The sequence below is a fragment of the Sparus aurata genome, chromosome 3 (assembly GCF_900880675.1).
Source record: "Sparus aurata chromosome 3, fSpaAur1.1, whole genome shotgun sequence".
In the NCBI taxonomy this organism is placed as follows: Eukaryota; Metazoa; Chordata; class Actinopteri; order Spariformes; family Sparidae; genus Sparus; species Sparus aurata.
Genome location: NC_044189.1, coordinates 8,496,089 through 8,509,500, shown reverse-complemented (window position 1 = coordinate 8,509,500; position 13,412 = coordinate 8,496,089). Strand labels below are relative to the sequence as shown.

The window sequence follows — 13,412 nt, the reverse complement described above, 5'->3', positions numbered from 1 at the left end:
TAAGAGCTATGCACACACGATGAAGCTGACACTCGCGTTTTATGACATGGGGCCCATGCAGTACGAAATGGTCACAAGAAAATTATGATCCAAACTGTTGATACCGATGTTGTGTTCTAGCTGTGGCAGCAGCTCAAGTTCTAAAGGCAGGGGATGAGCTTTGTTTGGCATTTGGTACTGGAAAGACTTTACAATACCTAGCAGCCCATGAAATCTCAGCTGCACTTGGGCCTGAGAAGGCACATGCTCTTCCAGTGTTTCATGCTTTGACTGGCTGTGACACAGTATCAAGCTTTGCTAGCCAGGGGAAAAAGACTGCATGGGCTGTCTTTCCAGAGCTTACAAATGCCCTATTAGAATTGTCTTCTGCCCCACATGACATTCTAGAGGAGGTAATGGCAATTATTGAAAGGTTTATAATCCTGTTCTATGATCGAACCAGCACATCCACAGACATAGACCAAGCTAGAAGGAAGTTATTTGCAAAGAGGCACAATATGCAGTCAATCCCTCCAACAAAGGCTGCCCTAAAGGAACATGTTAAGAAGGCAGTCTATCAAGGAGGCCATGTATGGGGTCAGATGCTGGTGTCAACACCAGAGCTTCCTTCTCCTTGTAGATGGGGCTGGTCAAAGGCATCTGAGGGTCATTATTAAGCATTTTGGACATGCCTGCCTGATGCAGGCCAGTCCAGCTATGAACTTGTCTCCTGCAAATTTAAGAAGGGTTGTGTTAAGCAGTGTAAGTACAAAAAAGCTGCCTTAGACTGCACAGCTATCTGTTACTGTGGAGGAGATTGCTGAGTCTTCCACGATGGACCCCATGTTTGGACAGTTACTATTGTCCGTTAGGCCTATCTTGCATTGTGAACTACCAAATAGGCTAAATACTAAAGTTGCCACTTGAATTCCTAATCATAAAAATGTGTGATTTACCCCAATATCATTCATATCACAGGAATCCATGCAACTTTGAAGCAGTAATTATTTTCACACCAGTCATGGTGGCCATCTTGAAAAATAACAGCCATCTTGAAATGTATTTGTATCATTCATGTACAAACTCCAAAAAGGTAAATACATGTAGCTAACTATATAATCAATATCATATTATAATCAACACACAAAAGAAAATTCACGTGAAAATGGTAGTCAATGGCGGCCATTTTGAAAAATGGCTGCCACAGCCGCCATATTGAAAATTTGCGATGGCCTGATATCAAATTTTTTTTGGACTGTCTTTGGCTATAAGTGAACCAAATTTCACACTTTTATCACAAAGTGCACGATTCTTTGGAACTTTGCTGTTAAGCTGCCCCACTACACATGCATTGCTAGAAATAGTGCATGTATTGGGAATGCAACCCCACATAATGATTTTATTTATGAAAATAAACCTAATGACTGTCATACTGTTGTCGTTGGTTGTTGCTGAACTAAATAAATGAAGTATGACATATGTAAACCTCATCAACTTGAATATTTTGTTTTTCAGTTGTACAAAGGAGCCGCAGGGCTCTAAGGAAACAAGATTTAAGAGAAATCTCAGATTGCTACATTTATATACATTCACTTTTTAGTATTCTTAGACATCAGATTAGCCAGAAAACTGTTTTGAATTCTGAGGCAAAAGTTACAGAGTTTCAAGAAAGAGACACAATATGGAAGGAATCTCAGATATGTGTTCTCCCCTCAGAATCTTTACTTTGTCCTCCTTCTCACTCTGAATACTAACGTCTATCTCAGGACTGAAATGTCTTTGTTTCTTTTTGGTGCGCACACGCGCCTCTACTAGAGTGATTGATAACACACCTGAAGCAAGTCTGCAAGATTCCTGACAAGACTATTACAATTACTCTCTTTTAGTGATAGTATGCAAAACACTGTGAGGACGAGGCCTGTAATTGTAAAAAGCATGGCCTTGTCACCCTTTATGAAAGCTGTAAATCAACTGAGGCTTCTGATGTCGTCTTTAGATAAAACAAACAAACAACACAATAATATTTGGAAGTAACACCTATAGCAGTGACACCTTACCTGGAGGTCAAGGCCCACAAAGGCCTCCCTTGTTCGGGGATAACCAGACAGTTATGTACTACAGAAAATTATATGTGTTATATGTCTTTCTGCACCATTAAATATGTGTTTTTTCCTACTTCTTTAAAAAAAAATATGATAATAAATGAAACAATAAGAGAAGGAAAAACCTTTTGTCTCGAACTGCTCTCAATTAAGGCTACAACCTGTGATGAATGATAACAAGGAGACGAAGCCTCACAAATAACTCATAAATAACTCCTCATTGTGTCGTTATTTCTTTTACACACAGGAAATATGTGTTAACTGGTGAGCTTTAAAGGTATTCGAACACAGATTTTGCTCCTGCAGGACAGAGCCAGGCTAGCTGTTTCTACCTGTTTACAGTCTTTGTGCTAAGCTAACCCAAGTGGCTGAAGCAGTAACAAAACTTTTCTCTAAAAATTTAGTTTTAAAGTACTTTTTTCCCTCCTTTTTCTTTTGTACATCTCACTACATATTATACTCACATGACACATTATACTCAATGAATTCGTGCCCGTGCAAGATCTCACCAGCTGATACCTTACACTTATGAAATACCAGAGTTTCAGAAATGTGGTTGGCAAAACATTGTTTTGTCTTTGGGCCCAGCATCTGATTGATTATGTAAGATGCTGTATATATTATGTAATAGATAAATGGTGGTTGTTGCTACAGGACATATTTTTCTTGAGATAAGATGATTTGATGGAATTTAGTCCCCCCCAAAAAAGAGATGGATAAAACGCAAGATTTGAATAATAGGTACTCTCGTGTTTTTAATAAGTAGAAGCCAATTTATAAATCAGTTTATCATCTGTCTGTTTCAGTTTTTGAAGCAATTATTATACTTTTTAAGCCACTACATTTATTTGATCACCTCAGTCACAAGTTAGTATGGTGTCCTTGAGTGTCAAAACACAACAGTTAAAAAAGACGCAAAAACATTTAATTAAACACAGCATTTTAGAAAAACTCAACACGACAAAATGTGTTAAAACATTTCACAAAATGCACAATTTCTTAAAACACAACATTTCATTTGTCTTGGATGTTTTGTTTTGACCCTCAAGGCCACCGTAATAACTTTATAAGCTGTATATATATATATATATGTATGTGTATGTGTTTGTGTGTATATATATATATATATATATATATATATATATATATATATATATATATATATATATATATATATATATATATATATATAATAAAGAAAATAAAAAGAGTATAAAGAAAATACTGTATTGAACTGTCAGTCAGTTTATATTTATAAAGTGGTGCAGCTTCGCCTCACCTGGCTGCAACACTGCAGTAGGCCATGACACCTGATCAGGCTCCCTGTTGTTTTTCCTGATGTTCCTGGCTGATTCTCGTGTAATTGCTCGCAGTGGATTGGATGAGTCACAGCGGATTGTCATTTACATAGTCAGTCTCAGCATGTGACTCGCCTTAAACCTCCACGTTGGTCGGTCGGGGCCGCTGGTTCGTCTGATGATGTCAGGAGGAGGAAAAACCCGACTTCCTTATACACAAGCACACAAGTTAAAAAGCGCAGACCTCGTCAGCTGAGCTCGTCAACCTGAGCGAGAAAACAGACGCATTTTACCACTCGTCGGAGGGTTTTAAGGTAAGTTTGTGTCTCTTGTGTCTTTAAAGTCAAGTTGAGGCGGAAGCAGCTGACTTTTCTGTACTTCGCTCTCGTGTAGACGCTTAAAGTGCTGCAGAGTTTACAGGCGTCCTCGACACGAGATGTTTTACTGTCATTTAATGTTACTAAAACTTCTGTTTTTGTCGTTTGATGACACAGAAACTGCAGTTCTGCTCGTTTCTGTGTAACACGTTAAACTTCCCTCAGTCAGGATGATGAAAATAACGTGATCAGGACTGAAACAATAGTCGATTCATTGATCAGCCTCAGATATGCAACTGTTCTGACGAGCTGTGAATCATTCCTGGCTAATTTTTACTTTCAAACCCATAATCAAATGTTTTCAGCCTCTCATCACGTATCTGTGACTTTGTGTCTCAAAATTATGACTTTATTAATCTCATAATATTTACTTTATATCTCGATTAAGGCTTTTGTTCGTATATTTTTAATTTTTAATCTCATAATATTGGCTTTCTATCTTAATTTTGACTTTTTAGTTCATAATATTGACTTTTGAATCTGATAATATTTATTTTCTATCATGTAATCATGACTTTATATCACTATTATGACTTTTGTTCATATATTTTCAATTTCTCTTGTCATATTTGTCCAATTTCTGTTGAAAATGCCAAACATCTGCTGGTTTCAGCTTCTCAAGTGTGAGAATTTGCTGCTTTTGTTGGTTTGTTTTCATAGTTTTAAAGATTTTTTTATCTTAAAACTTTCAGTTTATCCCATAGATAGGACTTTCTACTCCACAGCTATGTCTTTATCTCATGATTATTACTTTTCTTAATCAAATATTTTAAACTTTTCATCTCATCAGTATTTCCTTTTATTGTGTTTTGTCACAAATGTCAAACATCTGCTGGTTATAGCTTCTCAATGTGAGGATGTGCCGCTTTTCTTCTTTCCATCTCATAATTTTTGACTTTCTATCAAATATGTTCAACTTTTCCTCTCAAAAATGACAAACATTTGGTGTTTTCAGCTTCTCAAACATATTAATTAACTGCTTCTCTTAGTTCTTATAGTTTAGAGCTGCAACAATTAGTTGATACATTGACAACAATTTTGAACTATTTTTAAAGCAAAACATTTTAAACATCAACTTGTTTCAGGCTTTTAAATGTCAGGATTTGTTCTCATTGCGAGGTTGATATGTAAAATAATACATTTTTAGACATCTTGGGTCTTTAGCGATGACTAATTCATAAAAAAAAAATCAGCAGATGATCATTCATGAAGGAAATAATCACTGGTGCTACCCTAGGAATTAGTACTGATCTGATGTGGGAAAAAATACAGTTGTTATATCCAAATATAATTGAATTTAAAAGATAGAAAGAGTAGGTTGAGAGGAAGAACTAAAACAATACAGGAACAATAATGATGTCAGAGCTCCGGCTAACGGTTATATTCGTTTTGAATTGATCTGTGAATGATTTTGTCCATGAATCGAGTCATTGTGTTGTCTATGATGTCAGGTAATAGTGAGAAATGCCTAGGGCGATGTGTTCAAATACCTCGTTTTACCCGACCAACAGATGTATATTCAGTTTAAGATGAAGAAAAGCAGCAGATCCTCACATCTTAGCAGCTTTATTTATTTATTATTTCTTTAATTTATTCTGTCTTTTAGGATTAAATTCTGCTCACAGTATTATTTATAATGTTGTTTTTGTCCCAACAGGAGGAACATGATCAGCGTCTGAACGTCACAGACGCTGACACACCTGCATGGATCTTCCCTCCACCTCTCCCAGCTCCAGACTCCTCCTGTCGCTCCTGTGAGAGCATGCGTCCAAGCGATCCCGACCCTTCCCCGGACCCCCAGAACCCAGAGGCCCAGCTGGACTTCTTCCACAAGCTGGGCTACTCCACGGCTCAGGTTCAGGCCGTGCAGCAGCAGTTCGGCCCCAACACGGACACAGATAAAGTCCTCGGGGAGCTGGTGAGGATCGGGGTCAGTCGGGATGCCAAGCAGGGGCCGATGACCACCATGTCGGTGTTGGTGCCCAGAGGGGACATCCAGGCTGTGGGCCCCACCATGCTGCTGCCCTTATCTTCATCATCATCACCTTCATCTGATCAGACCAGAGAGGAGAGCGGTGAGGATGAAGACGCTCTCCGGCCGGTCGTTATAGACGGGAGCAATGTGGCCATGAGGTGAGAAACAGCTGATTGATCAGATGCTAGTTTGTTAATCAATGTAAAGCCTCAAACTAACAGGTTCTGTCATCTCAAAACTGCTTTTCTTTGTTTTATAGTTTTAGTGCTGACATGATTCGTTGATTGATTGATTAGTCGATCAGCAGAAAGTTAATCAGCAACTATTTTGGTCAACTTTGACATTTTTTATCCCATACTTCTGATTTTGTATCTAAAAATTATGAATTTTTCTCCAAATGTCAACTTTTTATCACATTTACGACTTTGTTATCACATAAAAATGCATTTGTTTCTCCTATTTATGAGTTTTTCCTCACATTTATGATTTTTTATCTCATATTTATGACTTTCCTTGCATATTTATGACCTTACATGTCATGATTATGACTTTTTAGCTCCTATTTATACCTTTTTTCTTACTTTTACATGTTTCAACTTCTCAAAATCTGAGAGTTTTCTGTTTTTCTTTCTCACACATGATGCTAAAGTGACTGTCTTTGGATCTGAACGCATAAGGCTATAAATGATAATTCTGTGTTTCCACTATGTGTGAGGTTTTATAAACCAAACAACTGAAGGATGAATAAAGAATAGTTTGTCAGATTAGCTGCTAATGAAAATAAACTTTTTCATGGGGCAGTTCAGCCCTTTTGCCGCTTTGTAGGTTTTGGTTTTCATATCTTTGCATTTTAAAGTTGCAGTTATTGTTAAGATTGTTATCTACAGCTCCCACTTTTTATTTCAGTTTTGAAGTGGTTTGTGGTCGAACTGAGAGCTGAAGTCACTTCAACACCTGTCCAGCGTGCAGTCAAATGACTCACCAGTGAGAGTAACACCAGAACAAAACATGTCGAAAACCCTCAGACATTTTATTTCATCTTAAGTTACCGTATGATTCACTCTTCGTTTGTTTTGGATATGAACTTCCTCCTCATTGAGGTGAATTTGAGCTGAAAGGTCTGACAGGTGACTTGGGGAGTTTCCCCGCTTCAGTGACTCAGATCGATCTGGTAGTTTGTATTTTGCTTATTAATGATGTTTGAGTGAGAGGTTCAGTGATAACGGTTTAATAAACTAAGATAACGAATGCAGCTTTATGTGAACTTTCAGACTGGATATCAACACGTTAGTGGTTCTAGAACATTGACACTGACACGTTATTGGCAATATTTTCGTAGGTGTTTGGTCTTAAAACAAAAATATGAGTTGAATTAATCAGTCGGGTGACCAAAGTGATCACAATACATCCTGAGTGGAACATAAATGTTTGCACACATTCTCATATCGCTCCAACCAGAAGTTGTCAAGACATTTTCCTCAAAACCACAAATGTTCATTTTCACTGAAACAACTACTGAAATCATGATGGTGACATTTGTTTTGGTCGGTACCTTACGAACATGTGTTCCTGCATCGTGAAAACAAGAAATGTAGCTCTACAGCACAATGCAGCGTCTTCAGTTGAGTTATATTAGCCATATTTTGATTGTGATTATATTTAGATTAGTTATGCCGCCCTAAATAAACACGATGATACTTTCAAGGATTTCAAATTATTATTTATTTTTTTTGTGACAAACTGGGCCGAGCTCATCCAGAACCAGCTCGTCTGTTATCGCTGCCTGTGCGATTGTTCACATTTTCCTCAACGGGCTGCTGCTGCTTCAGTGTTGAAGGTTGTCGTATTGTTAAAAGAAAAGCGGGAACTCTTATCTGCTCAGTTTTTTATCACCACTTAGGATGATTTATGGTCTGTAATTTAGGGAGCTCTGTCTCTGGGTTTATGCAACCTTTTTGTTCATTCACCAAGTCTCACCTAGACGTCCTGCAGGTACGGTTTGAAGAACAGTAGCAATCAGTGAGAGAATGAGACTGTGATAAATGCGGTGTGTAAACTGTGTGTGTGCGTGTGTGTGTGTGTGTGCACAGTGTACACCTCTCCGTCTTGCCTTTGCTGGCCAGGCGTGCCCGTTCAGGCATGTCTTATACAGCCTGCTCGAGTATGCAAATCAGAGAATATATGAGTGCCTTCTTGTTTCCTGGAGGACCTGCACCACTTCTAAAGAGCTGATTTTGACAGAAACGGGCCTGACAGCATTTCGCACCTCTGCTCTCCCTCGTCTGTCTTTCCTTCACCTCTGTGTTTGTCTTGGCTTTAAACTTGATATCCAGAGTTATCCTGAGGGCTGACAAGAAGTGCCGTATTTACATATTGCAGCTCTGCTAACATAAATAAGCAGGGGACAACGTGTCATGTCGTTGGATTCCTGAGATTAAATGCTCTGATATCGGTTTCTGACGGACGGGTAGTTGTATGTAGATGTCGAAGCGGATGATGTCGCGATGCCCAACAACAAACTTAGATTAAACCACAGATACTGGAGTCAGCACTGTTAATTCATGGGAGGAATCTGGAAAAGAAAGAAGAATGTTTCTCTTTTTTTGCTTTTACTCGTAATGACATAGTGGATAATTTTACTTCTTCGTGCCTAGATGGACATTTTGGGGAACACGCTTTTTAAAAACCCTTTCGAGCGACGACGCTGGTTCAGGAGGTCACGGCTTCCTGTCAATAAATTGTACGAGGTTCAACCCGCTGTAGAACTGCAACTTGCCAAACAACCAGCTTAGTTGAATCCACGACAGTCAGTACTTTGTGGGCCACTTGCATCGGTGTCCGAACAAGATGCCAAGATTGGCGGTGCCAGCACAAGAGGACTGTGACCTGCAGTTTCCCCAGTAAACACACCACCCTATTCGGCGGTTGCCTCCTGACTAGCCGGGTGCAGTCAGAGTGTCTCTGGGCTGGAGAGAGCGGACAGGCTGGATGTCTGTAGGACTTATATATTGTTAATATTCATATAATATTTAATTTTTCCCTCCTTGTTTGATACAGTTTCTGATATTTGGAGTGCATGGAATGGCTGTTTTTTTTTTTTAAAGGTATAAATATAGTTAACTGAATCGACAAGCCCTACTCCATAACTCTATTGTGATCATCAGATTTACATAGCAAATGCTGTAAAAGGTCGTACTGATAAGAGTGATGTTATAAAGGACAGGTCAGTCATTGTTTTCCAAGTTTTTTTTTTTTTTATCCACAGACACTTTAATTGCTGAAGTGTCACTGTTGTTTCTCAACCAGTCTCCCTGTTTTCCCTTCATTCATTCCTTCATTCAGCCATGGGAACAAGGAAGTTTTCTCTTGTTTGGGAATCCAGCTGGCTGTGAACTTCTTCCTGGAGCGAGGCCACTCTGATATCACCGTGTTTGTTCCCTTGTGGAGGAAGGAGCAGCCCAGGCCAGACGTTCCCATCACAGGTGAGAAAGATGGGAATTCACGTTTGTTTAAACGTTTTCTACTTCCTGCTTTGCCACATAAATCTGCCAACCTTTTGTAAATTTAATCCGAGGTGTGGTGGGATCGCTGTGAGGTGGTATTATACTCATTATTGTGATACCTTTATTTTGTCATACTGGAAATGAGAACACGCATACTTGAATATCTTGGTGTTTTTGACATTACCATATGTCAACTTTAAAAAAAATTTTTTTTCACATTTTTTAAAAACTAATTTGATAGAAATAAAACTGTGGAGCACACAGGCGTTTCTCATTGGACCTGACAGATTGAGAAGAGCAGGATATGATTTCCTGTGATGCAACTGCTGGGAAATACCCCGTGTTGATTTTTATCGAAATGCCAAGTAAATGAACTTCTGCAATCTGCTATCTGCAATCTATGTCACTGCATATCAAAAGGCTGTCAATGCAGGGTTTTTCCAAAGGCTTGTGATGCCACATGATAACCATTGAAGCTGTCACTGTGGCCTATTTACAGGCAGCAAGTGACAGCAAACTGCTTGTTTGCTAAATGAGCAGATTGCTCATGCTGATAAATAGTTTGCTTTTTACAGGATGTTCTCATAAGGGCCCGTAGTTAATATTTAACTAGGTTAAATCTGACTGACGCAAATCAAAATGGAAAAGCCGCTGTAATCCATTTGTATTCTAACCAGTTACTGTATATCTAGATGTTTTGTTTTTCATGTTGTCAACACTGACTGCATGCAGTCCTCATTACACATGGACAAGCTACAAAAAGTAGAGCCTGACCAATAATATCTGTGTTAAGCCGATTATTATCGTCAAAACAAAACGATTTCTGACTTTATGTTTGGATCACAGATCAACACATCCTGAGAGACCTGGAGAAGAAGAAGATTCTGGTGTTCACACCGTCACGCCGCGTGGCGGGTAAACGGGTGGTTTGTAACGACGACTGCTTCATCGTCAAGCTGGCCTATGAGTCTGACGGCATCATCGTGTCCAACGACATGTACCGAGATCTTCAGGCAGAGAAACCGAAGTGGAAGCGCTTCATCGACGAGAGGCTGCTCATGTACTCCTTCGTCAACAACAAGTGAGTTTTGCCTTCTTGATAGGACGCTTCCTCCGCTCTCTCCCTGAGGGCTGCTTTTCGACTAATTTTTTGATCTCCTGACGCAGGTTCATGCCTCCTGATGATCCTCTGGGCCGCCATGGACCGACCCTGGAGAACTTTCTGCGAAAGGTTCCAAAGACTCAGAAAAAACAACCGTGCCCATATGGTGAGAGAAGTTATCATAACACTTCACTGGTCCTGTCTGTCATCGTGTTTTAATAATATTGGCATGTTAGCATTGTCATTGTGAGCATATTCCCAGGCTTTTGCTAGCATGTAGCTTAAATTGCTGCTGTGCTCTCTTCAGACTATGCACAGCACTGCTAAAATCTTGCGTTTGTTCTTCCACAGGTAAGAAATGTACGTATGGGATCAAATGTAAATTCAGCCACCCTGAGCGACCCAAACAGTCCAATCGCTCGCTTGCCGATGAGCTGCGGGAGAGCGCTAAGCACCCTTCCCCTGCTCAGAAACTTCCCTCAGCTCGCTCTAGTCCGGTGCCGGGACAGAGCCTCTCGCTGGTGGAGGACATGGCAAAGAAACTGACTCTGGGACAAGAGAGCGGCTCCCTAAAGAAAGACCATAAACACGAACATCAGGTGAAGGCGAGTCACCGCTCCAGTAAGAGAGCCACGTCTAGAAAGGAGAAGACCAGCCAACAGTCGTCCTCTGAGCAGTCCTCAGTGCGGCACGGTGGCTCTCAGGAGCAGCTGGACTCTGGTTTAGGCTCCATAGACAGTCAGACAGCTCCTTGGAGCGATCACCAGTATACCCACAGTATGAGACAGCAGTACGGCCCACCTCGCAGCGCACCGTGCAGCTGTTGCTCACATGGCCCGTCGTCTCAGGGGACCACACCAGCTTTCCAGCACCACAACCAGCAGTACAGCCTTGGGCCTGTCAGCAGCCACAGCTCTGACATCATCCCCTACGGCCCTCCACAATACGCCAGCTACGGCGGATACCCAGTCAGCATGCCTGCATATAGCCAGCCGCCAGACTTCCAGCACAGCAGAGTCCACAACCCCCAGCAGCGGCAGCAGTACTGGTCCGACCCATTTGGGGCTCATCCTCTGGCGGCCCGCGGCCTGCCGCACTGGGAGCCTCCTCCGCCACCTCAGCGGACACAGCCGAGTCCGACCAATGGGGAGGAGAGAGAGGTCGTCCGGAAGAAGCTCCTCGCCATCTTCAGCGCCCACTTAGTGGACACCGCCATGGACATGTTTCCTCAGCTGATGGATCCACAGATGCTGGTGGCTGAGATCCTCATGCTGCAGAGTCAGAACAAGTCGCTGAGATGAGGTGAATCCAGGGCCGGTGTGAACCCACGTCTTTCAGTGGAAAGACAGAGAATCTAAACATGAGTTTGTGTATTTTTGTATTGTGGTATCCACCTTGTTATAAACTTTGTTTGAATGTTTTGGAAATAAGTTACCTTATTGAACTGGGTAAAATAAGAGCCAGTGTGCTGTTGATACAAATTGTATCTTTATTTTAAAAAATGAGGGGAAAAGAGGATTTTTAAAGCCACATTATGTGATTTAAAGGTGCAATGTGTACGGATTTTAGTTGAGAGAATAAAAAAAAAAAAAAAGTTTTAATTATCACCAGAATCTCAAGAAACAGTGTTGATCCCATGTTAGAGAGTTGTGGTGCAGAGATGTCTTCTGAAGTTAGCATGCTAACCAGTTAGCCCCTGCCTGTCCAGGTCCAAAGCCACTAGCTGCACAGCTAACTAAGCTAACTAGCTTATAGCGTCTGCAATTAGCAGCAGTTAGTGATTACTCCAGTAATATTCTGCCTCCTATTTGTTTTGAGTATAGTTGAACAGGTGGCCAAATCTTACATAGTGCACCTTTTTTAAAAGGAGGGACACCCTGACACACAGTTGTCGGGGCTGTTGATGAGCATCCGTGGCTGTAGTTGGTACTGGACGTCCCTTGTCTGCGGCTTTTAGCAGTTAGTAAGTGCTCCCCATACGCAGCCTTTCCAATGTCGATCACGTCTGCATGACTTCTGTGTGTATTGTGGAGCGACCAAGGCTAATTGCGAAAATGCTGAACGTGAACAGATCACAAAGACAAATAACCAAAAAGGTTGAACGTTCTGCATTTGCTTGAGAGGGAATAAGACTATAGCAGCAAGTGGCGGTAGTCTGTATTCGTCATTCAAAGGCCTGTATACAAACTTTTTTTTTAATGGACAAGCCGGCAATATTCAGCCAGTTCTAGTTGAGAATAGGAGGCAAAAAATACGGAAAAAAAACACACTAAGTAAATAAAATCATGGATACTAAACTACAGACTTAAAGGGGTTTCCTTTCCTTTTCTGTCTCTATTCTTGTGCGCGGATTTGCCTAGCTGCCAGAACAACAGATTGATTTATCAAACCACCGATTCTGCTGGCTCAGCCGACTATAAAGCCTCCAGCGTGGGCTGAGCAGTGCCAATGGTGCGAGACAGACTGTTTCAACCTAGGTCAGAGCCCTTACGTGGTACAATTAAATGGAATCTATGTCAACTGTTGTGTCATTAAAAATACTTGTATTATGCCGACTGATGCCCTCATAAAGCTGGTAATTATATGTTTGGTGTGGGTGAGAGTAGCACTGAATATGAAAATGACTTTGTGTCATATTGGCACCGTGCACCAAGCTTTCCCAGCAAACTGCTGCGTGGGCAGTAATTAACAGTTTCACACCTTCAACAACCGTGTCATGATGAAATTATGTTGCGTTATTGTAACGCACAATTTATAGAGGCATAAGTAATAATAATGTACGTATGTCTTATATTCCCAGTCAAGTTTATTTAATGTGTTGCTGTGTTTGTTATTGTGATATTTTGGTTGATACCGATGATGAGAAAGTGTTGAGCGTGTGTTTCACAAGATAAAAAAATGAGTTTTAGAGGAGAGTATGAAAAATGTATGTTGTCAGTGTTTTTAATTTATAGTTACATTTATAATATTTGCATGACATAATCAACCCATGGCTGACTGAGAATGACAGGCTTGCATATGTAATGTTTATATCGATGACTGTCATTGTTACGAAAATAAAATTAAATATCTGTCA

At 40.6% G+C, this 13,412-nt stretch overlaps 2 protein-coding genes across 2 annotated transcripts in view; one reads left to right on the top strand and one right to left on the bottom strand.

Annotated features, from left to right (window-relative positions):
- The window catches only part of oscp1a (organic solute carrier partner 1a), a 19,030-nt gene extending 15,474 nt beyond the window's left edge, over positions 1 to 3,556 (bottom strand). The window contains exon 1 of the mRNA XM_030413114.1: positions 3,361 to 3,556. Coding sequence (XP_030268974.1) covers positions 3,361 to 3,484 — 124 coding nt within the window. The 5' untranslated portion in view covers positions 3,485 to 3,556. The remainder of the gene's footprint in view (positions 1 to 3,360) is intronic.
- Positions 3,556 to 13,412, top strand: zc3h12ab (zinc finger CCCH-type containing 12Ab). Its single transcript, XM_030413111.1, has 6 exons — positions 3,556 to 3,693; positions 5,414 to 5,889; positions 9,074 to 9,213; positions 10,081 to 10,315; positions 10,402 to 10,502; positions 10,688 to 13,412. The coding sequence occupies exons 2-6, from the start codon at positions 5,519 to 5,521 to the stop codon at positions 11,635 to 11,637; spliced, it is 1,797 nt and encodes a 598-aa protein (XP_030268971.1). The 5' UTR covers positions 3,556 to 3,693; positions 5,414 to 5,518; the 3' UTR covers positions 11,638 to 13,412.

Excerpts from the sequence above, each read along its gene's own strand:
- zc3h12ab (XM_030413111.1), top strand. The coding sequence starts at position 5,519 with ATGCGTCCAAGCGATCCCGACCCTTCCCCGGACCCCCAGAACCCAGAG. Across the intron at positions 9,214-10,080 it reads GCCAGACGTTCCCATCACAG|ATCAACACATCCTGAGAGAC; the intron begins GTGAGAAAGATG and ends TTTGGATCACAG. Across the intron at positions 10,503-10,687 it reads AAAACAACCGTGCCCATATG|GTAAGAAATGTACGTATGGG; the intron begins GTGAGAGAAGTT and ends GTTCTTCCACAG.